This window comes from Urocitellus parryii, chromosome 4 (assembly GCF_045843805.1).
Source record: "Urocitellus parryii isolate mUroPar1 chromosome 4, mUroPar1.hap1, whole genome shotgun sequence".
NCBI classification, from domain to species: domain Eukaryota; kingdom Metazoa; phylum Chordata; class Mammalia; order Rodentia; family Sciuridae; genus Urocitellus; species Urocitellus parryii.
The window spans coordinates 206,399,991-206,425,981 of NC_135534.1; the positions used below are offsets into that span (position 1 = coordinate 206,399,991).

General features: G+C 64.5%; 1 protein-coding gene across 1 annotated transcript in view; it reads right to left on the reverse strand.

The window, feature by feature from the left end:
- Nucleotides 1-9,719: 9,719 nt before the first annotated feature.
- The window catches only part of Fibcd1 (fibrinogen C domain containing 1), a 29,104-nt gene continuing 12,832 nt past the window's right edge, over nt 9,720-25,991 (reverse strand). The window contains exons 5-7 of the mRNA XM_026386462.2: nt 14,167-14,263; nt 10,466-10,645; nt 9,720-9,979 (exon numbers count right to left, since the gene is read on the reverse strand). Coding sequence (XP_026242247.1) covers nt 9,720-9,979; nt 10,466-10,645; nt 14,167-14,263 — 537 coding nt within the window. The remainder of the gene's footprint in view (nt 9,980-10,465; nt 10,646-14,166; nt 14,264-25,991) is intronic.

The window sequence follows — 25,991 nt, forward strand, 5'->3', positions numbered from 1 at the left end:
GGGCTCCCCGGTCTCTCCTCCGTACCCAGGGATTGTGCTCGCTGGCCGATGCACTCGAATGCCAGCTGCCGGCGTCCCTCTGGAGACTGAGGGAACCCGATTACCCCGCAGTGACGGTCCCCCTCCCGGCTTGCCGCACAGCCGCTCGCTCGGCCACTCACCTCCGGGCCCCACAGCCGCTGCTCCCCCCGTGGCCGAGGGCCACCCGGAGCTGGGCAGGCTGGTGGCTCCCCGCCACGACTCCTCCTCGCCTTTTCCTTTTTTCCTCCTCAGCAAAGTTAGAAGTCAAAAGCAAGCGCCCACCTCGCCGTCCCCTGCTCAGCACCCGACGGGAACGCCCCATCTTCTCGGAGTCTGGGTCTCGGAGGCTGAAGGAGGAGGGCAGGGGAGACGTGGGGCGCCGCCCCTCGAGAACGCCTGGCCCTCCGACGCCGGCCAAAGCGGAAGCTGAAGCCGCCTTTCTTCCTGCTGTAGCCACTGAGCTCCTCGGCCAGGCTCTCCAACAGGCCACCTGCCTTCTCGCCCGTGGCCTCACTGCCGTCCTGCCTGGCGAGGCGGAGGCCAGCCTGCCCCCCACCGGAGGCCGGCAGCCCCTCGGCCCTGGCCAGCGGGGCCTGTGCGTGCGGTGCTCTTGGCCACCTGGAGGGGCCCCACACAGAGTGGGGTCTGGACCCCTGGGCCAGGTGGGCCCAGCTCATACCGGCTGCGATGGCACCCCCCGTGTCTGTGGGCTCCCTCGTGTCCAGCAGAGGGAAACAGGCTCCCAGCGGCAGGAGGAGGAGGAAGGGCACGGAGAGATGGCTCCTCACCTGACCAAAGGAGAGAGGGAGAGGGTCACGGCCATGCTGTGGCCACACTCAACAGTCCATCAACTGACTCCCAAGGCCTGGGTGACCATCCAAGGGTGGTCATTACCCAGCTGGGTGGCCCACCTGAGCCCAGCTTCCAAGCAGCCTTGGGGACCAGGCCTTTCTTTTCTCAGCAGGCTCAGGAGTTGACTGTACCAATTAGGCTGGTTCTCACTCTCCCGCGGTCCCTGCCACACAACCGCCGCAGCAGCTTAGCACTGTCACACTCAGGCTCTGAACGGCTCAGAGCAGTGCCCAGGCAGCCCCGAGAGGGCTGCGGGAATTTGGATTCATTTCCTTTCATGATAATTATTGACTCTCGGGCCCTATCATCTCAGAGCCACGGGGTAGGAAGTGAGAAGTGTCAGTCTCTCTGTTTCCACTTGACAGCGAGTGGGGCTGGTAAGCTGGTTCCCGGGATCCTCTGCTGCTGGCTCTAGCTCAGGAACAGGTGGCTCCTGAGAGCAGGAAATTGGTGGCCCTGCCCTAACTCAGACACTCACCTGGGGGGGAGCAGGTGACCTGACCGATCCTCCACACGCACAGTGGGCATGCTGGGCCTGAGCTACAAGCCTTCCCTGCAGGAGCACGCTGCTGCTTCATGGTAAACTGTCACCAGTGTCATTCCCACTTTTTCAGGCAGGAAATCACCAGAAAGGAAGAAAGATCATGCCCAGGTGCGGGGCCGGAAAGTGGAGTCTCTGAACGCCTGGTTCTCGTGGCTGGGATGGTTTCTTGGGGTGCCAGGCCCCTCTGAGATCAGGGGTGTCATCCCCATCAGCTCAGATGGGCCACGTGAGCGTCCAGGGTCCCACAGCTTCTAACTGTGCTGGACCCAAGTGTGGCCCACCCTGACCTGCTGCTGTCCCCCATGTGTGACTGTCTAAAACAAAGAGACCTCCCTTGACACTAAGCCGCTCTCTTCGCCCAGAGGAGACTTTTTGGTCATGACCGAGGGTGAGCAGAGCTGGCTCGTCCTCTGAGTAGTGGCTCTGAAGCTGGAAGAGAGAGCACCCGCTTTGGAGAAGAGCTCCTTCCAGAAACTCCCCAGGGCTCTCTCCAGAAACGGCTCCTTGAAAACATCTCACAGTGAGCTCAGCCAGAAAGCTTCAAAGAATCGTCAAAGCAAACTTGCTCCCTGCCCAAAGCAGGTTCTCCTGGGCTCCCTCCCCCTGGGGCTGCCAGGGCAGCCCCCCGACAGGAGCTGGCTGTACCAGTCAGGCTGGCTCTCACTCTCCCATCCGGGCCTGGTGGCGTGGGCAGTTCTCTGCAGGGGACAGGCCCACACTGCCCATGCTCCTGGTAGAAAGAATGTGCACCCGGAGCAGCCCCTCCTGGGAGGGGTATACCTGGGGTGCCCTCCAGGCCTCGGGAAAGGGCACATCTTGACGTGGAGCAGAATGTGGCCACTCTCCCCTTTTGGGGAGTCAAGACCCCTTTGAGAACCTGGGAGAAACTGGGGAGCCTCACCACGGAGCACAGGGAGGCCCTCCGTTCCCAACGCCCAGAAGTGGCAGGAAGAGCACTGTGGAAGAAGGGCCTGGCCCTGGCAGAGCAGCTGTGGCAGGACCGGGTCAGGTCTCCCCAGTGCTGGGCCTTTCCCATGCCCTGGTTCCGGGTGCCCACTGCTGCCCGCCCATGCCCAGCTCCTGCCCTGAGGGCCTTCCCACAGCTCCTGCCGGGACAGGGCTGTACTCACCATGCCGCCGGCTACTCCCGGGAGGGGCGTCCCTGCCTGGCTCTGGGCTTGGCGGAGCTCCTTGGGGTCCCTGTCTGGGAGGCCAGCTTTATAGGCCCCCAGGCGTCCCCCCCCCATGCTGCCTGATTGCCGCGCATTCCTGACCCTGGGATTCCTTTGGGAGCACTGGTGGTGAAGGAGGGGGCCGTGCTGCCACACAATGCAGGCCCAGCGCGACAGGATGTGGCCTGATGAGCGGGGCAGATGCTGCCCTTTGGAGCAGAGTGGCCACATCATTAGCTGCCCACCGTGGGCACCACCACCAACCCTCAAGTCCTCGGGCTGCAGCTCCCAGGCCACTCTTAATAATCCAACGCACACGTCTCTGTGGGCCAGCCTCGCTCTCCGAGGAGATGGGGTGAGGGGATGCCACCCCCCACACTCCCGCCGGCTGCTCTAGTAGGAAGTCACACACCCTGAAGCCAGCGATGGCCTAGGCCGCTCCCCTCTCCCAGGAAGGTGAGAGGTGCTGCGCCTCACCTGCCGGAGCCCAAGGCGAGGCTGGCAGTGGGCGCTCTGTTGTGGGGCCAGCTGGGCCCTCTCCAGCCCAGGCTCTCCCCCCTCGCACTCCCCTACCAGGCCCAGAGTGATACATTGTGTTCAAATTCTGCTGACTGTCCCACTGGGTGGCCATGGCCCTCTAGTCCCCCTGAGATCACCCTCTGAGAGTGATCCCTTCCACCTCAGGGCCACAGCCAGGGGACCCCAAGGCCAGGCTGTAAGAGAGTGTGGACAGTGGCAAGGGCGCCGTGTGGGTCATGTGGTCATCGACTCCTGCTCCTTCCCCACTGGTGCCCACAGTGGGGACACAGCCTCTGTCACTCCCAGCCTCCTGCCACCAGGTGGCTTCTCCCCTATGGCTCATGGGCAGGGTGTGCTTCCACCTGCTTCCCAGGGCCACCATCCACGTGGGGCACAGGCGGCTGTGGGGAGCCACTGAGTGACCCCGCCTTCCATCCTGAAGCGAGAGGCTCTGACCTATCACTACATTTCGTGGTGACTTGGGCATCGTCCCAGCTCAGGAAGTTGAGGGCCTGTCTTCAGGTGTAGGTGTGTCACCCGTGGAATTGAGCTACACTCTCCTGTTCCTTTGTGATCCTACCCCTTTGCCCTGTCCCCTTCTCTTGCTCTGCCCTTGGGTGTGACGGCAGACACCACCAGGCTAGAGCCAGCCCCTGACCCCTGACCCCTGGCCTCATTTGAATGCTTCTCCTCAATAAAAGGGTCAGCACGGGCTCCTCTCTCTCTCTCTCTCTCTCTCTCTCTCTCTCTCTCTCTCTCTCTCTCTCTCTCTCTCTCCAGACCCCTAAGCTCACAGGACCTGTCACAGGACCAAAAGAAAGAGGTGTCTGTCTCTTGTGTGGTCATCTCCTGCAGCCCAGCTCACCTGGAGTGACCCTGAGTGTTTAGTCGTGAGGACGCGACAGGAACTGCATGGTGGGTGCTGCGAGGCCGCTCCTTTTATTGGGGACCTGCCCTGGAAGCTTCCTGCGGGATCAGCTCTGCCCTGATGTGGCCACTGACCACTGCAGAGTCGGACGTTGCTCTGCTGGCGCCCTCGAGGGTGGACCGCACAGGGCTGCGTGGCTTAGCAGGTGGAGGCCGTGGGGCCCGCTCTCCAGAGCCAAGGGGTGTGGGGTTCAGCGTGGGCCTCCCTGTCTCCCCCACCCCGAAGGACGGCCCCACCCCGTCTGAGGAGCTCTGCAGGACGCAGCAGGAGGCTCCAGCCTCTGTCCTTGCCTGGCCCGGGTTGGCCCTGGCTGACAGTGGGCAGTCGTGGCCACTCTCCTGTGGCCTGGGGCTGGCTGCTCACACCAAGCTGGGAACTGAGCCCAGAGGATTTTCCAGGGGCCCCCACCCAGCTTGCAGGTCACCTGTGTCTCGGGTGTTGGGGGATGTGGACAGCCTTTGGACGCGTCCCTGGTGGCCTGAGGAAGGGGCTGTAGCTGCAGGTGCAGGGGCGTCTGGCTGGCCAGGCTGCCTCAGGTCTGACCCTGGCTTCAGACCTGTGCCCACGTGTGAGTGCGTGGTGGGGGGTGCTGGCTGTGGTGACACTGGCTGCTTATTTCCATAGATCCCTTCTGCGCTGTGAGGCTTGGGCCAGCAACATGACCTCTCTGTGCTTCATTCTTTGGGGTGCAGAATTTGAGGTCCTGGTTCCTAAGCTGTGCTTGGCAGGATGCCCTGGGCCAGCTGTGGGCAGGAGGGCAGTGTGGGCCCCTGAAGGTCACCCCACAACCCAAGAAATACTCAGCTTTGTCTTACTGGGCTCCAAGAAGGGCCCTAGGGCTGCGGCCTGTGGCTCTGGGTGGGGCACAGGAAGTGCCCTGTTGGGCTCACTGGGGCAGCATCAGTGGCCTGCCCGGAGCCCTGGCAGATGTTGGGCTGGGTGCCAAACTTCCCGGCTCTGAGGACTGGCCAGGCGTCCCCCAGCCCACAGCCTGGAAGGCCGGCTCCCGAGGCAGTCCCAGCTCCTTCCAGCATCCGGCTCCGCGACTCCCGAGCAGGGGGTGTCAGCAGTGCCGCAGCTCGCGGGGCCTCTGGGGCCAAGAAGGGACTCCACCAGGACAGGTGCCGGTCTGGGCCGCCTGGAAGCACAGGCCGCGAGGCTAGGCCCGTGGGCACAGCAGGGTCTGTGAAGGGCGGCCAGTGGCCTGGGGCTTTCGGCCTCGGGGTAGACACAGGGGACCCGAGGGGAAGCGACCTGGGGCAGGGGCTGGGAGGTGGCTCCTCAAAGGCTGAGGACGTCCTGAAGTGGACCAGGCCGCGTCCAGCCTGTCCCAGCTGACCCGCGGCCTGGGGTCCTGGGGACCACCTGTCCTTTTTCCTCCAGGCGAGGAAGCCGAGACGGGCGTGAGCGTGTGGACCTCAGACTCCCTGACCCGTGCCCCCCATGAAGCCACCTGTGAGCTCCGGGACTGGGGTCCTCACCTGGCCCCGCCACGAGCCAGCTGTGCCCTGGCCGTGTCCCTTGCTGAGCCGCGGGGCCCTGGGAGCTCCGGCAGCACTGTCCCCTCCTCCTGCCCGCCTGCCCGGCTCCCTCCTGCTCTGCTGGTGGCAGGTGCTCCTGGGACTGAGTCCCTGATGCCCCCAGCTGGCCTGGGAGCTGCAACAGAGCAGCTGGTTCTAGGTTGGGGGGCTAGTCGGGCCAGACCCCCAGGGGTGGGTGTGGCCTGTGGGATGCAGGTGGCCGTGATCACTTCTGCGGCTTGTGTGGACTGTTCAGGGCCCCCATCTCTGTCCCCTGTCACCCTGGGGCTGTCCGAGCCACAGGCCCCTGTGCCAGTTTGAACACACTTTGTGGTGGGTAGGACAGAGTGGGCTGGCATTCTGTGAACACGGACTCCAGCCTTGAACTTGCAATCCTCCTGCCTCAACCTCCAGAGTCACTGGGAATACAGGTGAGTGCCGCCGAGCCTGGTGAATATCAGATTTTATTCAATAAACCCAGAGCATTGTTCTATCCTCAAACCCCAATTGGTCTTCATGAGTAAACAGCCCCTGAGGGATGGCCAGTTCCTAAGAGTCTCAGTGCTCCGAAAGCCAGTCCAGCCCCGGGAGGCCTGCGGGCAGGGTGTCACCCAGTGGACGCTGGGGGATGCCAGGTGGCCCAGGCCCAGGTTCACCCCTGGAGCCCAGACCCTGGCAGCTCGTGTGGGAGAGGGGGAAGCCCCATTCACCGGGCCATGGCTACTGCCACCCCTGCTGGCCAGGCCCAGGCCACCATCGTCCACAGAGCCTCTGGCGGCTGGCTCCGCCAGAAGTTCTTGAGCAGCAAAGCTGCCTTGAGAGCCCTTTGGCTGTTCTAATAAAAGTGGGGGGGCCAGGGATGTGGCTTATGACGGGGAGCTTCCTGTCATGTGCGAGGTCCTGGGTTCCATCCCCATTGTAAGAAAAAGAAGCCTTTCTTCTTGCCAGGTGCAGTGGCCCCTTGCCTGTAATCCTAGCGACTCAGGAGGCCCAGGCAGGAGGATCACGAGTTTGAGGCCAGCCTCAGCAATTTAGGGAGATACTGGGAAACCTGATGTCTGGCCCACCTTGGGCTGTAACATGGACATCAAGTAGGGTTACAGGCTGAGGCTGCAGCCGGGTCACCACGAGACTTTATTACAGACAGGAACCATGGGACGCCCAGTGCACAGCCCCTGCCGCTCATGCCCCCCACTGTGCCCTGCCCACGGGGTGCCTGGCTGGCCTGCAGAGTTCCTGCACAGTCTCCAGCGCATTGAAGGCCATGTGACAAGCTGCCCCTCAGGCCTCTCCTGCCCTGTCCCCTCAGGCCAGACCCCAGGCCCGGGTTTGCCGAGTCTGCTGCCACCTGGGCCATTCGGACTCGGGGCAACTTGTCTGCAAGCAGATGAGGAAACGGAGGCCCTGGGGAGCTGCGGGAGGTCACCCGGCTCCAGGTTTGGCGTCCTGACTCCTACAGGGGACGGGGATCTGTGGGGGCAGCAGGCCGTGCCTGGGTCCCATCTGCCCACCCTCCTCCCTCTCCTGCCAGGGCCCCAAGTCCCCGGTGGCTGTCCACGTGGAAGGCAAATTCCCCGAATCACTGCTGGAGAGAGGACACCGTCTCCCACCCGCCAAGCCACCAGTCGCCTGTGTGGGTGAGGGGGGGTGGCGGTCAAGCGAGGGACACCAGGACAATGGGCACCGCCAACGTCACCTTCATCCCTGGGGCAGAAACCCCGTTCCTGGGCAGCTTCAGGGAGCACAGCTGGGGGACTGTCTCCTGGCCATGCTGAGGCCACCAGGTGTAAACCAGGGTCCTCCCACCCTCTGCTCTTGGCAAGCCCAGGCCACCAGCTGAGTGGCCTTTGGCCTCATGCTCTGGGATGGATCTGAGAGAAGCAGGGGACCGGGCTGAGGCCCAGGCTAAGGCCCCAGAGCCCGCGGGCTTGCAGAGGACATCTCCACAGTCGGTGGGAGTCAGCGAGCCAAGCCCAGGTCCCCGTGGAGAGGCATGGCTTGGCTCACCGCCTTCACCAAGGAAGGAAGGAAAGGGGAGGGAGTTTGGCTAGGTGACATCCTGGGACATGGGCAACTGCCAGGCCATCAAATTGGGCCCAGTGGGGCAAGGTCTGTGTGCCATGACTGTGGGTCCTGGTGACCTCCGCCCACACCAGACAGTGGGCCTGGTCACTCACCCTCAGGCCCTGCGGTCTCTCAGCATGCCCCGGTTCCTGTGATCGCTCCTGTCTCAGGGGTGGCCATTTGCACGGACAGGAGACTGTGGGCTCTTCAAGGCTGTGTCCCAGGACCGTCTGCTCTCTGCCAGCAGGGGACATGGGGATAGCAGGTTGCTGCCCTGACATGCCTCATTGCAACGGGCCTTGTGTCCATTTGCCAGTCCCAGGAAGGCCACCTCCCCTAGGGGTGCCAGCCCTGGCCTGGTGCTCTGGGGAGTGACGGACCCCTGCAGGCTGCCCTCACCTGTTCCTGCTGCCCCTCCCCCTGCTGCCCACCGGGCAGAGCTCCAGCAAGTCTGAGCCGCAGCCAAGCCTGGCACGGGCAGCCGCGCCGCCCGCCACACACATCTGCGACTCCATTAGCACGGCGCTCACGGGGGCTTGTCTGATGACACATCAGAGAGCGCACGTGCCTAGGCAGCGCTGGCACGGTGAGGCTGGCCCGGCGAGGCTGGCAGCCGAGGCCGGCTCCACTGGGGCCATGGGAGAGCCCCGGGGATGAGCTGCGGGCCCGCCCGGCCCTGCCACAGGACAGTGCTGGTGCCCGGTTCCTGCAGAGGGGAAGCCACCTGCTCTGGCGGCTCCAGCCCCGCCCTGGCCACGCTGAGCTGCTTCCCGGCTGCCTCTGCCTCCAGCTGATGCCCAATGGGCAGCACCTGGCCTTGTCCAGGACCCGGGGCTTTGGCCACGCAGACAGACGTGCCGCTGACATTCCTGAAGCCGAGCCAGGCAGAGTGAGGCGCTGTCCAGGGCCAGCGGCCAGGCAGGACCCTCAGGTGAGCAGGGAGCAGGCCACGCTCAGGTCACGGGTTCAGGTGCCTCCTGACGGAGGAGGAGGAGGAGGAGGAGGAGGCGCCGGTGGGGCACAGGCTGGCTGCCGGCCGTCCCGAGGACCCCCACTAGGTCCCCCAGGCAGGAACTTGGGTGAGCAGCCCTGGGGCTGGTCCTGTGCCAACACGGGGTCCCAGGGCTCGGGCAGGCAGCTGAGGGCTGGAAGCCCAGCCCTGGACCTGGAGAGTGCTGCCAGTGCTGGGGGCTGGCAGGCAGCGGCAAGGCGCGCGTCAGCTGCCCCCAGCTCCCCTGGCCTGCCTCCAAGGTCCATGAGACCCTCCAGGCCACCCGACCCTCAGCAGGGCAGGGCCCAAAGGGCGACCTTCCTGAAGAGCTGCAGCCCCGGGTGGGATGGGCCCGGCCGCCAACCAGGCAGGAGGAAGGCGGGAGGCTGTGAGGGAGGCTGGAGGGAGGCTGGGGGGAGGCTGGGGGGAGCCAGGTTGGGCCTCCTTTGAGCCTGGAGGAGACGACTGGCACCGCAAGCCCAGGGCCTGGAGGCCTGCCAGGGGCACAGAGTGCGGTCTCAGCTGGCCCCTACCTGGGTCCCTGCAGGCAGCAGTGCCCAGCCTGGCCTGGGGCATGGCAGGGCTCCGTTTCTGGGGAAAGGTGGCAGATGCTGGGAGGGCCTCGGGCCTCCGGCCTGGGCTCAGGACAGCGCCCCCCACTGGTCTGTTGGAAAGGCCGTGGAGCTGGAGCCCCTCGCTCTCTGTGGCCTCATTGCCAGGGGTTCGGGCAAGCAGGGGGTGCCGCCTGGGGGCACCGTCCAGAACCAGGGCGCGCAGCGGACCCCACCGACCCTGCCGGGAGGGGTGGACACAGCACAGGAGCCACGGTGTAGGCGGCAGGATTTTGGGTGGAGGAGCTCACCAGGCCCCATCAGCAGAGGCTGCCAAACAGGGAGTGGGCGGGCAGGGAGGGCAAGGAGGTGTGTGTGACCCCGCCCCTGGGAGTTAGGGACGGGTTGGCCTGGCCCTCCCCTCCTGGAAAGCAGGTCAGCCATGCACAGGTGGGCAGAGAAGGTTCTCAGCAGCAGGCAGGGGTGGACACAGGTAGGGGTAGGGGCAGCGCCACGGGGTGTGGCTGGAGGACACTCAGATTGAACACTGTGCCAGTCTAGTGGTCCTCCCGGACCGGCCGGATCTTCATCTCGGAAAACTTGAGTGAGTACTGCCAGCCGGTCCAGGAGGACCACTCCACGCCGTCGGCATAGGAGGCATGGGCGCCACGGAGGTACTGCCCATTGAGGTTGGAAGTGTGGCAGTTACGGTACCACCAGGCACCACGGTAGAAGGCAGCACAGTTGTTCTCCGAATGGTCACTGTCACGGTCCTTAGTGGTGAATCTCATGCCGCTGTGCTTCAGGAGGGAGTCACCTGCGCAAAAGTTCGCACAAAGGTGTGCACACGGGCCCAGGCGCGCCCAGGCGCCCTGCAGGCATGAGCACAGGCACAGACGCACTGCTCGCTGGCCACATGTGCTTATGACCCATCCCCTGACATGAGTGTGCACACATGTACACACACCCTGCACTCACACAGGTGTGCACGCTCATGCACTCCAGCCCCTGCACGTGTGCACACGTGGGGCCACCAGGGCGTCCCCAGGGGGTCTTCACGGCTCCTCCCAGCTCTGCCACGTCCCCTCTCCTCACACCCAGAGACGCAGGGCCCCGGCCCGGGATGCACAGCCCAGGGATGCGTAGGCCCTGGGAGCCCTGACTCCTGGTCTGGGCGCAGGTGCCTGGTCTGCAAAACAGGACTTGGAGGTGCTGACCAGTGGCCTTGACCCCGACCCCAGAGTGCAGAGGGTGTGACCGGCAAAACCTCGCCTCCCCGGCCCTGCGTAGCCTGGGGCCTCACCTGCAGTGCCCGAGTAGCCAGCCACCGTGAGCGGGTACCCGTCCTCCTCGGGGTCCACCGAGAACAAGCCCACCCCGAAGCTCCCGTAGCGGGCGTAGGCGGTGCCATTGTCAAAGTCCTCCAGGTCCACGTGCAGCTCATAGGCCGCCTGCGTGGTCAGGGCGTGGATCCTCTTGAGCCCTGAGGGAGGAAGAGAATGGTGGGAGAGGGCACGGGCTTGGGACGTGCCTCCCAGAGAGAACTGAGGGGAAACAAGAGCTGAGCTCGTGTTTGGTGAAGAAAAGGCAGCAGCCACCAAGTGGGTGCTATCAGCTCTGGGCTACTTCCTTCTTCCTGTAGGCCTGTGTCTGACAGGAGCCTGGAGACTGATGGTTTTCATGTTTGGTTTTCTCTGCTTGCTTTAAGTTGGGCTATGCCTCCCACTCTAGTGGATGGCTGGAAGAAAAACAGGAACAGTCTGGGGACATTGGCATCCTCCTCCCTCATCCCCAGGTGGCAAATGGAACTCGCACTGCTCATCTGTCCTCGGAGCCTCTGCACATCCTGCTCCCTCTGCCGAGGACCACTCGTCCCCACTCCTCACCTGGTAACCGCCTGTTCATTTCCAGGTCAGGAAGGCTGTCTGACCTCCTGTCTGGGTGGGCAGTCTCCTCTGCCAGTCCCAGGCCCCCCCGCAGGGTCCGTCCTTCGGGTCCCAGCTGCCTGTCCTGTGGGCTGCCCCACCCGGCAGAAGCTCCACGAGAGCGGCAAGTCTGTCCTGGCCACTGCCGGCCCCGGCATAACAGGTGCTCAATAAACGCTGGCTGAGCACAGGAGGCCAAGGTGCTGCCCGTCTCCTGCCATCTCCGAGGCTTGGCCTGTGTCTGGCCGGCCCCTGCTCTCCTTCTCCTGCTCCCCCTCCCTCCCTCCAGCCCCCAGCCCCTCCTGGGTCTCCTCACTCCTGATTGGCCAACGCCTTCAAGGTGTGCAGTGAGGGATCTGCTCAGCCCCGCCCCTGCCCCCCCACCCCTGGGGGGGCCTTCCCCAAACCCACGGGGAAAGAAGCCTCTGGTCCCCTCTGCCAGGCCCAGGGGACGGGAAAGAGAGGTGTGACCTCCCGGGAGGCCTCCCGCTCCTGTGTCAGCCCTGCTCCTCACCCAGGGGCTGGCAGCTTTAGCACAGGGTCCCGCTTCTCCTCAGGGTGGGAGTCCTGGGCCAGCTGCCCGCCCCCTCCCTGACCCAGGGGCCTCATGGTGACTACAGCCACCACCTGGCAGGCAGGGCACACAGCGGAATGATTCAGAGGGCGGAGGGCGAGGCTGAGCCCCTCCACGCAGCCCCTCCCCAGTGCCTGGCCCCTCACACGCTATCCAGGGGATCTGCTGCACAGGGAGGAGAATGAGGCTCAGAGAGGCCTAGTGAGTGGCCCAGGCCACACAGCTGTAGAGGGGCAGAACTGCGATTTGAACCCAGGCAGAAGGACCAGACCCCTGGCTCTTTTTCAGACCTTGCCCAGGACGAATCCCCTGATCCAGGAACAGGGTGGGAGGGAACGGCCCCAGGGGATTCTGGGAGGTTCTCGCTCACCACCTCGTGGTTGCTGGTGCCCAAAGGCCATCCTTAGCCCACCAACGCTTTGGTGAAGTGACACTCATCTCCTGATGTGCCTTCCTGGTGCCCATGAAGGGGTGGGGACGCGGGGGCAGTGCCCCCTGCACCCTTCCTCCAGCATCGGACACCTCCTCCCTCAGCCTCTCTCCACTCGGCCTTCCGGGCTCTTCCAGCCCCGTGGATCTTCCGGGATCTCTGCCAGAACGGGAGTTGCTCCTCCCCGAGACCCGGGCCCTGGAGGGTGAAGGCAGCCCCAGCCTCCTCCCCCAGAGCTCAAGAGGACGGGGAGGAAACCAGAAACCCTCTGCCCCCAGGTCTCCCGTGGTCACCCAGGGGCATTAAAATTATGAACCTAAAACAAAATTCCAAAAATCATCCCCCCAAAAGTGGCAGAGACGTTTATAAAATGGGGGTGAGGAATCCGGGCCTAACATTCAGAGATATAAACACAAGGACTGTCGGGATTGACGACCTCAAAATCTAAAACTTCTAGGAAGTCCGAATCACCAAGAGACAAAAGAAGCTGATGGGTGACCCAGGGGCGGTCCCTCTGTATCATGCATGTCAGACACAGGATCAATGACCTTAATATATAAAGAGCTCCCATAACTCAATAGGAAAAGCACCCAGGAGAAGGTGCCCAGCCAGCACGCAGAAGCAGAGGGCGGCCACACCGGGAGGCTGAGGCCGCTGGACTTGGCATTCTTGTCAGGCCCCGGCTCCGCAGAACTAATAAAGGCCCCGCTTTAATTCCTCCCGCACCTTCTGCGGCTGCTGATAGATTTCAATTAAGATGCCGCCGAGCAGCCAGGACACCAATGCAGCTCCCAGGTGGCGGGTGGCCGTGTGGGGACAGGCCCCTCCCTGGACGCCTTCTGCTTCGGCTTTGTACACCCCTCGGATGGAGTGGGCTGGGGCAGGGCCTCCCGGTCAGGGCCTCTCCACCCCTCCCGGCTTTTCATTGGCTCAGTCCAGGGCGAGGTTCAAGGGCAGGGCTGGGGCGCCCGACCCTACACACCCCGTGACAGGTGTCTCCATCTCCCCTTCCGAGGAAGGCAGAAAGGAGTCCCTCCTCGGTGGACGGAGGTGTCAGGAGGACACTCTGCTGGGCGGACAGCAGGCGTGCTGTGCAGGGTGGCACCATCCCCTCCCCGGGGGTCCCTCTGATGGGCCAGGTGGGCTGGCCTCTGCCCCTGCTCCTCCCCCTGGCCCCAGCTCCCCAGGCATGAGGGAACCTGCTCGGGCCCCGGAGGACGCCCCAGAGGTGTCTGTGACACAGGTTTCAGTGTAACAACAGCCACAGGAGGGGCTCAGGGGGCAGGCGTCCTGGGGGTGAAGACCCTCCCTGGGATGGTGGTGGCAGCTGCAGAGCCCGCAGCGGAGCCACAGAGCGCCATTGGGGCTGCGCAGGAGTCACGGCGACCCCAGCCCCTCCCCTGGAGCACGGGCCGACCGCCCAGGCCCAGGACCCAGGCTCGTGATTATTGGTGAGAAAGAAACTCCATAAGGTTCCCCAAAGTCTAGCATCCAGAGGGAGTTTAAAGGAGGTGCTGCACCAAGTAACGGCAATAGGATCACCAGAGCCCCCCGCGCACCCCTCATGCCAGGCACGGACGAGGCCAGCCAGCGGCTCTCACGCTCGGCCACCCCAGAAGGTCACTCGGCACCGCAGACCCTGGCGGCAGGCTGTGCCAGGTGTCCCTGGTCCTCCTGGTCCCACCACGACATGGGCTCTGGACCTGTCATGGCTCCAGCAACCAGGACAGTGACCTGGTCCCAGGGTGCCCTCAACAGACCAAGACTCCCTTGTGCCCTGCTCCTGGCCACTCCAACAGCGGGGGGGGGGGGGGGGCGGGGAGGGGGGCAGGGATGTGACGCCCTTCCCTCTCTGTTCAGCCCCTGAGCCAGCCCCCCACTGACCACCCCTCCCCTGGCTCCATTGTCTCAGGCCTCATTCACTCCTGTCTAGGTCCCTTGGCCAGGGACACCTGTGAGTGGCCTCAGGCATGCCAAGGCCAGGGGACCTCAGACTGCCACCCACTTGGGAGGGGCCAGGCCCGGGCCGTGCCTGTGCGTGGGGAGAAGGCCCAGCAGGCGGGGGCGGGTCTCACCTAGCCAGTGCTCCCCCGTGAGCTGGCCGAAGCCCTCCCGGTACGCCTCCCAGCCCCGGAAGAAGTTCACGGAGCCATCCTCCCGGCGCTGGAACACCTGCAAGGCAACCGTGGGGTGAGAGCAGGCACCTGGCACCCAGGACCCCCGCCCCCCACTGCCCAGGCGCCCCTCGTCCTGCCCCTGGCTGGGGGCCTTGGGGGCTCAGGAGCCTGGCTCCAGGCCCACCCTGCCTTGCTGGGGGCTGGGCCTCAGTCTCACCCTGGCCAAGCAGAGGGGAGGGACAAGCCTGATACCTTTTTTTTTTTTTTAGTACTGGGGTTTGAACCCAGGGACCCCTAACCGCTGAGCCACCCCCAGCCCCCTTTATATTTTATTTTGAAGACAAGGTCTCACTAAGTTGCTGAGGCTGGCTTTAAACTCTCAGTCCTCCTGCCTCAGCCTCCTGAGCCGGGGGGCTCACAGGCGTGTGCCACTGGGCCAGCCCTGATATCTTTCTCCAGATCAAAACGAACAGGAACAGAGAGAACAAAGCCCATTCTGTGGTCAGATGGTGCCCCCCACCTGGAGCTCGCCTCCCCAGCACCGGCCGCAGCTCCCTGGGCCAGGATCCTTGGGGGCCTGGGAACCCCGAGCCCAGGGCTTCTCAGGGGAGGACGGCGAGGCCACGCAGGGCTGGCTGCGACCCGGGTACCACCAGCCCCCGCGCTGCCTCTGTTGTTTCTTTTAATAACATTCTTGGTTTGGGATCTGGAGTCCCACCGGTTAAATTGCTTTGAAATAAGGACTGCGCTGGCCCGGGCCGGAGCTGCCTGAGTGTTTACAAGATCGCTGACAGCCCTTCCGGCCCCTCTGCCTTTCTGTTTAACAAGCCTTTTCCTGCTCATTGGCAGAGGCAGCCCCCCGCCGCCCACCTGCCTCCATCTGTGCCCGCGGCTGACGTGTTAGAGATCTGTCGGTGGTGCCCGGGAGCTGCCAGTTTCATTACTAAGCAGCCTGATTTCAGTGGCTTGGAACTGCCCGAGCGCCAGGGCTGACCGCGGTCTCTAGGTGAGCAGCAGCCAGATGTGCTGGGTCCGTGGGGACGCCGCAGTCAGGGCGTCTGGGCTGCTCTGATGTCACAGAGTAGCGGGGGGAGAAGACACTGTCTTTTCTTGCTCCACTACCTCCAAGCTGGTCCAGCCCTGAAATTTCAAAGTCCTCAGGAGGGACCAGCTGGGGCGGAAGGAAATTCGATAAGGCTCAGAGAGATCTGAGGAGCGGCAGAGAGACTATCGATGGCTACAGATTGGGACCCTGAGCACGCGCCCTTTGAAAGGCCTAATCCTGGCAGAAGCTCAGGCGCTCCCCGGAGAAGGCGGCGGCGGCTGAGCCTGTTTCTGCCGGAGGGCGAGCTGAAGGGGCCCCCGGGAGGCCCTGCTGGCACCGGAGGTGACTGGGCCCTCAGTGCGCCCAGCACAGAAGGCGGCACGGGCCAGGCCGGGAGCGTGGCGGTTGAGGATCTGGGTTCTGGAGCCCTGGCTCTGCAGACGGCTGTGGCCAGCCACTCCACCGACCCAAGCCTCCTCCTCTTCAAAACCAAGATCCTAGTAGGCCCCGCCCCGGCCAGATGACCGGCTGTGCTCAGGTCTGGCGTGAGCAGGTGCTCGGTGAAGGCCAGCTGGACGGTGGGCATTGGGGAGTACAGGCCTGGCCATGGCCTTCCTGTCCTCCCTCCTGCTGCCCCTGCCTTGGCCGGCCGCGCCCTTCCAGCCTCCAGCCCTCTATGGCCTTTTCCTCGCGGGGGCCCGCCATGAGCCCTTCACTCATGAGCAGGGCCATCAACCCTCTCCCTGCAGGTTTGGTGCCAGCCACACAACTGAGTCGGGCACGAGGTCGGGACCCTGCCCCCAGGCCCCGGGGCAGAAGAACAAAGGGGCAGGGTCTGTGCCCGGGGACCTCCCACCCAGGCCAGAAGCGGCCCAGGAAGAGAGCAGGTCTGCCCAGCGGGGCTCAGTCGCGGGGAGGAGTCCAAGCCCCAGGGCCCCCTCTGTCCCTACTCCCTGAGCCTCTGTCCCGACCCCCACCGCAGGGGGGTGAGACAGTAGGTACCATCACCGCCGCCTGCCAGCACTCCTCCTGCCTTTGCTCCTGGGGCTCACCACCTCTGCTGGGCCAGCTGACGTGCAGAGGGCAGGGCTCCTGGTCGGGGCTCCCCCAGTCCCACTGAAGGGGTGGAGACAGGGCAGTGCCGGGCGCTGGGCCAGCAAGGCCGCTTCTCCTGAGTCCTTCTCCCCAGATCCACGTTGCTCACCAGATCCCTCACCCGGCCCCGCCTGGGGCTCCATGTCCTCCCCCCCCCCCCGCCCCTGTCACAGCAGACAGAAGCTGGGACACTCCTGTCTCGGTGGCCAGGCTGGCAGAGCAGGCAATGTCCCCCATGCCTCATGCCCGCAGCCCAGAGACAGGCTGAACCTGTGCCCTTGAGGCCAGCGCCTGAAGCAGGTGTCCACCATCACGTCCACTCCACCTGGCAGCACTGGCTGGGGCTCCGCCTGGCCCAAGCCTCGGGTGCCAAGAGCTGTCCTCAGCCCCTTCCCCCTGCCCTCTGAACTGGGTGCTGGTCATGGGTGTGGTCCCACCTCCTCCTGGGCCCCACCTCCTCCTGGGCCCCACCTCCTCCTGGGTCCCACCACTTCCTGGGCCCCACCTCCTCCTGGGCCCCACCACCTCCTGGGTCCCACCTCCTCCTGGGCCCCACCACCTCCTGGGTCCCACCTCCTCCTGGGCCCCACCTCCTCCTGGGCCCCACCACCTCCTGGGTCCCACCTCCTCCTGGGTCCCACCTCCTCCTGGGCCCCACCTCCTCCTGGGTCCCACCTCCTCCTGGGTCCCACCTCCTCCTGGGCCCCACCTCCTCCTGGGCCCCACCTCCTCCTGGGCCCCACCTCCTCCTGGGTCCCACCTCCTCCTGGGCCCCACCTCCTCCTGGGTCCTACCTCCTCCTGGGCCCCACCTCCTCCTGGGCCCCACCTCCTCCTGGGTCCCACCTCCTCCTGGGTCCCACCTCCTCCTGGGCCCCACCTCCTCCTGGGTCCCACCTCCTCCTGGGCCCCACCTCCTCCTGGGCCCCACCACCTCCTGGGCCCCACCTCCTCCTGGGCCCCACCTCCTCCTGGGCCCCACCTCCTCCTGGGCCCCACCACCTCCTGGGCCCCACCACCTCCTGGGTCCCACCTCCTCCTGGGCCCCACCTCCTCCTGGGCCCCACCTCCTCCTGGGCCCCACCACCTCCTGGGCCCCACCTCCTCCTGGGTCCCACCTCCTCCTGGGTCCCACCTCCTCCTGGGCCCCACCACCTCCTGGGTCCCACCTCCTCCTGGGTCCCACCACTTCCTGGGCCCCACCTCCTCCTGGGTCCCACCACCTCCTGGGTCCCACCACCTCCTGGGCCCCACCTCCTCCTGGGTCCCACCTCCTCCTGGGTCCCACCTCCTCCTGGGCCCCACCTCCTCCTGGGTCCCACCTCCTCCTGGGTCCTACCTCCTGGGTCCCACCACCTCCTGGGTCCCACCACCTCCTGGGTCCCACCACCTCCTGGGTCCCACCTCCTCCTGGGTCCCACCACCTCCTCCTGGGTCCCACCACCTCCTGGGTCCCACCTCCTGGGTCCCACCACCTCCTGGGTCCCACCTCCTCCTGGGTCCCACCACCTCCTGGGCCCCACCTCCTCCTGGGCCCCACCTCCTCCTGGGTCCTACCTCCTGGGCCCCACCTCCTCCTGGGCCCCACCTCCTCCTGGGCCCCACCTCCTCCTGGGCCCCACCACCTCCTGGGTCCCACCACCTCCTGGGTCCCACCTCCTCCTGGGTCCCACCACCTCCTCCTGGGTCCCACCACCTCCTGGGTCCCACCTCCTGGGTCCCACCACCTCCTGGGCCCCACCTCCTGGGCCCCACCACCTCCTGGGCCCCACCTCCTCCTGGGTCCCACCTCCTGGGCCCCACCACCTCCTGGGTCCCACCACCTCCTGGGTCCCACCACCTCCTGGGCCCCACCACCTCCTGGGTCCCACCTCCTGGGCCCCACCACCTCCTGGGTCCCACCACCTCCTGGGTCCCACCTCCTCCTGGGCCCCACCACCTCCTGGGCCCCACCTCCTCCTGGGTCCTACCTCCTGGGTCCCACCACCTCCTGGGCCCCACCACCTCCTGGGCCCTCCCCCCCCCCCTGCCATCAGCTGGAGCCAGCACAGCCCCCGCTTTCTGCCTCCACCCCTTGGAGGATGCTGGACAGAAGGGCTCTCGTTCCTGTCAAAGTGGTCAGCTCGACACCAACTTAGAGACACATCTAGGACGCAGGCAGAGTGGTAACCCCTGCGACCCTCCCCTGAGGGGCTGAGACACGTCCATCCGTGACACTGTTTTGGTGAAGTGACTTTTTGACCCAGAGAGATGCAGCTTGTCCCTCTCACAGGCTTCCGTCAGAGGTGGGTGCTTCCTGAACCGGCATTCACCCCGTGCACCCCGTGAAGATTGCTCTTGGGTTCTGCTCTGTGCTGCTCCGTCTGGTCGCCACCCATCAAAGTCGCTCTCACGCTACCCCTGGGTCAGAACCCTGGGAAGCTCTGCTGGGGGCTGCCGGCCTCTGCCGCGGGCGGGCCTCACTCACTGGCTCCAACACCAAGTGGCCCAGAGCCCACTGCAGCGCGAGGTGGCCTGAGGAGTTCCAAGGGCCACAAGCAGCCCCAGGTTGTCAGATGGCCCCCAGGCACAGGCGTGTGGGAACCTTTGTCTGCCTCTGAGGACCACGGCCCCCTGCCGCTGCGGCTGCAGACTTCTGGACACCAGCTGGACTTTGCAGGCGGGAGCCGGTGAGGGATTCTGGGGGCCAACGGGGGAGGGCCAAGGCAGGGAAGGGGAGTCAGGCTGGGTGGTTTGGAGGCTGAAGCAGTCGCTGGTCCGGCTCCTGGGCTCCTCTGGGCTCCGGCTGGAAAGTGACTGATGCAGAGACACGGCTGCCGCTCAGCCTCCTGGGACGGAGCCACGAGTGGGAAGACACACAGAGTATTTTCTTGGTTCGGATTCTCAAAAGCCAGCCGCTCAACGCCTTGGATGTGCCGCCAGGGGGGCTCTGCCAAGGGAGCGCTCGGCCCACATGGCCCTGCAGATGGTGCTGTGCCATTTCAAAGGAAGCAGCAGCCGCGCTGGGGTGGCTGGTGGTCCCTGCTCGTTAGCCAGGCCAAGGGACGCAGAGATGCCCCTGAGCTTCCCCAGCCGCACGCTCGCAGGGCCCGCCCCAGTGGGTCCAGGCGCAGCAGGGCCACCTCAGCACACGGACCCTGCACCCTGCTGCACATCTGCCCTGTGCCAGCGCAGGAGCTCCCCCCAGGACACACGGTCTGGGCTCCGTGGCCACACCAGCACCAGGACAGTGCCTCAGAGGACGGCCACGGCCTGTCCCGTCGCAGCCGTGAGGGGAGGTGTTGTGCTCCTGGTTGGAGACCAGGACCCCAGGGCTCAGGAGGCCAGAGCAGAGGAGGACAATGCACAGAGGGGAAAGGGTGCCCTCGCCTGGTTGGGTGGACACTGAGCCTTTGGCCTCTGAGCCACCTCTCAGTCCAGGAAGCACACTGGGCTGGCACCAGGGGCTCTGGTGGACAGGCCAAGTCTGGCTTCTCCCCTGCAAAATAAGGGCTGCTGCTGGGTCCCACGCCCGCTCCGCTCACAGGACGAGTCTGGCCCTCAGCTGCTGCACGGGGGACAGTCAGGGCCCAGCTTCGCCCGGCCTGCACGTTCCTCTGGTCCCTGTGCCTGCCTAGGTTCCCCCGTACAGCTGGGATTCAGAGGGGCCAGAGAGCCAGGACCCAGCATTCCTGATAATAGTCACCACAGGGCTTGCTGGGGGCTCAGAGTGGGCGTGGACCCTCTGCCGGGGCAGGTGTGGTCTGGGAGGACTTCCACGGAGGAGGAGCTTGGCTGGACCTTGCCAGGTGGCCTGAGGAACTGTGGCCAGGGGCTGGGGTAGGTGGGTCCAAGCCACTTGAGACTGGGCAGGGGTGGGGTGGTCTCTGTGCCTAGAAGGGTCCCCAGGAGGCAGCGTCTGGGATTTTTCCAGACTATAGTGAGGCTGCCATGGGAGACGCTGGTTCCTGTCCCTAAGGGAAAATGGACTTGGCCGTGTGAGTTACAGCAGGCCTGAGGCTCTGCCCACGTTCCTGGGCCGCACGGCTTTAGACCAGTCCTGGAACCGTCCCAAGCCTGAGTCCCCCTCTGCAAGCCCTTCCTCCCCTGCAGGGTTGTGGAGAAAATGCAAAAAGCAGACCTGCAAACAGGCGGCACACAGTAGGTCTAGCCAACGCGGGCGCCTCCCTGTGGAGCCAGGTGCGTGCCCAGGAGGAAATGGGGCCCACTCTTTGTTTTGGACTGGAAGTGGCACCCCCGGGCCTGGCACCCGGCCACCCTTCCCGGGCTTGGCAGCAGCGCCTGCCAGTGTCTGGCAAAACATGGCTCAGAGCTGCCATTTATCAAACGCAAGCCGCCTCGGGGCCTGCGCTAGGCGCCTCACGTGCGCCATCCCATTTGCGTTAGAAGTTTGAAAAATCCAGGCTTCACGGGGTGGAGGCTGCAAGCTTCCTCCACTCAGATCAGCCAGGGAGCACGAGGGTGTTGGCACGGTCACCTCGGTCATTAGTAACGCGAGTGAGCTCCAAGGACGCCTCCCCAGAGCAGCACGTGGGCTGGGCGGCGGGGACATGGCAGCCCACTGACCTCACAGCAAGACCCTGCCCTCTGGGGCAAGGGGGTGCCACAGCTGCTGCCCTGGAGGCAGGTCCCATCCTGCCTGGTCCCTGCAGCCAGCCTCCCCTCCCAGGGCCAGCCTGTAGCCCTGTGCTAGCTGGGGAGCCCCTGGAAGCTTTTCATCTCTCCCTGAGCCCGATCCTGCTGCCAGGAGCCTTTGAAGTCCTCCAGGGGCGAGCAGGATTCCCCTCCCGCCGGCGGAGCTCCGGTGGAGGAATGCGGTGGTGAGGAGGGGGTTTCTCTCACAGCAGAGCCAATTAGAGGCACATCTGAACCGGTGACCCATGATGGAAACGCCTGGCAGAGCGGCTGCTGAGCAGGTCCCTGGTGTGTGTGGTGGGGGGCGTGGGGGGCGGTGGGGGGCTGTGCGAGGATCCAAGCCAGGGGCGGGTGCAGAGCCCAATCAACCCTCTGCGGCAGGAGGTGCTGAGCTGGACCCACCTCGGTGATCATGCAGACAGGGTTTGGCAATCAGGCCCGGGTGCCGCACTGCCCGGGACAGCAGAGTGAGTGGGGGCCGGCTGTGCGGCCCAGAGAGCCAGGGCAGCTGGGGCCCTCCTCCCTCTTCAGGCCCCCTCCCCACAGCTCCAGGAGCAGCCTGACGACCCTGCTCGGGCAGCAGCTCTCTAGGGTGCCCATTTAGCAGGTGAGGAAAGAGGCTTGGAGGGGTTGGTCGCGCTGCAAGAGGCACTGGCTGCCCCTCATCTGCAAGCCTTAAGGGGCACAGGGGCCACTAGAGGGTATGATCGGTGCCCACGGAGCTCACCCCTGAGTGCCTGAAGGAGCTCAGAGACCTGCCCAGGACGGGCCCAGGCTGGGCCGGGAGGAAGCCCTGCAGGTCCCCAGGCAGCCGGCCCCCTTCCTCCCTCCCCTGCCTTCCTCCACCTTTTCTCCTGCAGGTGAGTGTCCCACTCAGGAGGGGCCTTGAAGTGACTCCTGTGGAGAGAGGCCCAGCCTCGGCCTGCAGCCACGTAAACCCAAAGGCCACCTTGAAGCATCTGCCCATCTGCTCCATGTCCTCCCTGACCCCAAGGAGCCAACAATGGCCTTGCTGGCACCTGGCAGCTCCCACTGTCTGCAGTGAGCTCGGGGCTGGGGACCCAGGCTCTGGCACTGCTGGGCACGCCTGCCAGCACCCTGCGCCTCACCCTCGGGCCCTCCTCCCCAGGGAATCCTCCGCCCTCAGGAGAGGTGCCCAGCCCTACCAGTGCCCAGCACCACGCCTGGCCCTACCCACTGCCTCCCACCCGACCCTGGCCCAAGCCCCCTTATGAAGATGCACCAGCCACACGGAACCGTCTGGCCCCAGAACAAGCCCCGTCGTCTCCCCACGGAGCCCCACTTGTTCCTGGCCACAGCTCTCCAGCCTGGGTTTGGGGCTCTCCTCGGCTCCGATAGGTCAGCCGCCTTGTCCACCTCCCTCCAGGCCAAGGCTCCCTCCCTTTCTTATTCCCTGCTGGTCTCTGCTGGCACGTTCTCGGTGCTCGGTGTTTAAACACAGGAATGAACGAGGCCCACCGAGGGACAGTCACCGCCACTGTCACTCCCCGGTTAGCCCTCAGGTGGCCAGGCCTGCTGGGGGGCCGTCCTGCCGGCCTCAGGGACTAACAGGCATATTGTCAATGCCAGATGGGCAGTGGCATGTGGACGGTCATGTCCCTCAGGCCACACCCTGTCCCCGCCTGCTCCTAGGCGATGGTTAGAAAGTCCAGCCCGGTCCCAGGCACACAGCTGCAGGTGTCTGTCCTCCAGGGAGGAGTGTCCAGTGCTGGCACTAGTGGCCAGGCAGCCAGGATGTGAGGCCTGATGAGGACGGATGGGACGAGGGTCTGCAGAGGCAGTGGCCTGAGCCCTCTAAAAGCAATTGAGCTCCCAAGAGATTCCTTGTGGCAGGGAGGCCGTCCTACAGAGGTCCTGATGTGCCTGGGAACAGATCGCTCCTGACAGAGACTCAAATGGATATCAATGTCTCCTCACCACCTCTAGGCGGGTCCCAGTCTCGCTCCCATAACCCCGTCCAGGTGTGGAGGCTGGGTGGGCGCCACAGGGCAGAGCAGGATGCTGCTGCTCCGGCACTCGCCTCTCAGGCCCCTGAATCCCAGGCCGTAGGAACCACAGGCCCAAAGCTGATCAGCCTCCTCAAGTGCAAGCCACACAGCACCTCAGGCGCCGTCCAGCCTGTCCTAACCCTTAACTCTGATTTCTGGGCCCGGCCCCTCTCCGTTCTGCCTGCAGAGGGGTTCCCAGAAGCAAACGCCATAACTCGAGATCTGACAGTTACGCAGGCAGAAGAGCTTTTAACCCAGACGCGGGGCCATACCTTCAGAGCTCTCTGCTTGCAGACGTGTGGAGATGCGGCTGTCGGCGGGGTCCGGGGGGATCCTCTGCTCTCACGCGGCTCCTAATGGCAGACTCGGCCCTGGCCGCTCACGGCACGTCTCCCCACGCCGCGCCTCTGCTGACCCCTTTCAAAGCTGACCCGCACCGGCCTCCCCTCCCCTCCTGCCGATGCTGCCCACAGGCCTCCCTCTGCTCTGCTTCCAGGTCACTTGTTTCATGTGATGTTAAACTCTTCCCTGGACACTTGTCACCTGGACATCAATACGCTGGAAACAGTCAGCGCCGAGCTCCTTGGGAGGGACAGAGGTGCTCTGCCCAGAGACCGAGTCCAAGTCCAAGGTCGGGGACCAGGAGAGCGTCCACCTGGGCCCCCTGGAAGCAGCTGAGATCCATCTCCCCCGGCATCAGGTCCCCATCCCTGTGCCCTGGACTGCTGCAGATGCCCTCCTGGTGGTGAGTGAGGGGCAGGTGGCCAGTGCCTGGCCCTGGGCAAGGCTCACGGTCACAGAGAGGGCCGAACGGCTCCCAGGCCGTGTGCAAGGTGCTCTGGGCACACCTGGTGCTCCAGGAAGCTCATGTGGACCTCGGAGCTGTCCTTCCTCATCCTCCCAGGCTCGGCAGGGCCAGGGCGATCCCCACCTGAGGCACAGGCCCCTCAGGGCCCTCGCAGGCTTGGAATCGCTGCTGTGCGGCCAAGAAGCAGGAACTGAATGGGCTCCGGAGAAAGTCTGAGGATGCCCCCGGCCTTGCGCATCCAGCACTGCCTGGTGGCCCTGGGGCGATGGGGTCCTCACCAGGCCAACCGCCCTGGCCTGGGAGTCTTGCTGGCTGAGTGGCCCTGTGCGGGTTTCTCTGGCCTCCCCCGTCTCCCTCCAGCACGCTCCTTTCCTGCCTAGGTCAGTCCCTTTCTGGGGCTGGCCTTTCAAAGGTCTAAGTGATGCAGGAGGAAACAGAAGCTCAGAGAACTTAAGTGACTTGCCCAAGATCACACAGCAGGACTGAAAGCCAAGCCCAGGTCTGTCCTCAGATGACGGAGCAAGCAACCTTCATGCACCTCTGCCTCTCTGGCAAAGGGGCTCCACCTAGGCCTGTAGGAAGCACCTCTTCCCCTCTCTCTTCCCGCTCTCAGCAGTGACGCCCACAGCCAGGTTTGGGCACCTGAAACAATTCCTTTCTCTTTATTTGCAGGGCCGGGGTGGAGCCCAGGGCCTTGCGCATAGTAGGTAAGTGCTCTACCATCAAGCTGCACCCCTGCCTTGAAGCACAATTCTTACCCGTCTTTCTTCTCTCCACCACCCTCAATAGCTCCCCAGTGTCTGTCTCAAGCCCACAGACTAGGACATCAACCACCGGAGCCGCGCCTCTCCAGCCCCGGGTCCCAGCTGAGTCCCTGTGCCCTGGGTGGGCCCCCCGCTTCCTGGCTCTTCCTGGGGCACCTTCTCTTCCTTCCCACACTGAGCAGCCCCACCCACCCGTCAGGCGATCAGAAAAGCCCCTCCCATAGAAGCTGGCTCAGGGCACCCAGCCTTTGCTGCGGGACTCTTCCCGAGCCCCGAGACTCCAGCCTTCTTGGGAGGACAAAGCCTTCCTCATCTCTGTGGTTCCCCAGGACCAGCACAGAGCAGTTACTCAAAAGTGTCTGTTCAATTGCAATTAAATGTGACGTTGAGAAGCCCTAAGGAGCCTGCCCTCCGTGGCTAAGTGATGTCCTAATCACAGTCGGCGTGTGAGGGAAGGGTGAGCCATTTTCAGGGCGGCATGTGGGGAGGGTGGTTCAAGTTGTTCACTGCTCAAGGGCATCTGGCCAACAGGGCAAACTCCTCACCAAGCCCAGCGCCCAGGGGCTCAGGAGGGAGGAGACAGGGCGTCCTCATAAAGGAAGGACGTGCATTTTTCAAATCTGCACAAAATCAAGCAGTGGCCAGTGGTGCCTGCCAAGGGGCTGGGGTTCAGGGTTGGGACGGAAAGCTCATTCCCCACGGTCGAGAGTGGCCAGCTCGACCAGGCCTGCCGCCCGGCTCCTGCCACTGCCCGCTCCTGGACAGCAAGTGAGCCGAGAAGGATTTTGAACTTTTTAAATGATTTTTAAAAAAATCAAAAGAAGAATTTTTAAAATGTCCTCTGAATAACATTTGGGGAGGAATAGGTGAGCATTTTTTGAAATTCAAATATCAGGGTCTACAAGTCTTGTTCCTGGAGCGAAGCCCACCAGGCCTTTCCCTTTGGTCTCCTGGATTCCCGTACGGTGGCCACCAAGACAGAGGCCTGGTGACCTCAGCGCCTGCAGGACCACTAGCCAGTTTCCCTTGGGCCCCTGCAGACAGAGCACCAGGCCCTGCCTGAAGGAGCGTCCGGCTGGCGGGTCTGGAGGCGCCCTGTGGTCATCAAACCTGAGCCTCTGTCCCCTGCACCCCTCCTCCCAGAGGAACTTCAGAGGCACTGGTAACTGTCCCACCCCTGTCCCATGGCTCCCATGACCCAACCAGCAGGAACCAGGGCTGCAGGAATCCAACGGCTCCTCGCCAGGAAGCCATCGGCCTCACGTCCCCCCTTTCCCTGCACACACCGCACAGTGGATAGCCCAGGAAGTCCAGCGCCCACGCAGCGGCCCTCGAGGTCCACCACCCAGCGGCTCCTGGAGCCACGTTTCATCCTGGGACCCAGCACACCTCCAGAACCAGGGCGCACGAGGCTGCTCCTGTCTGCTG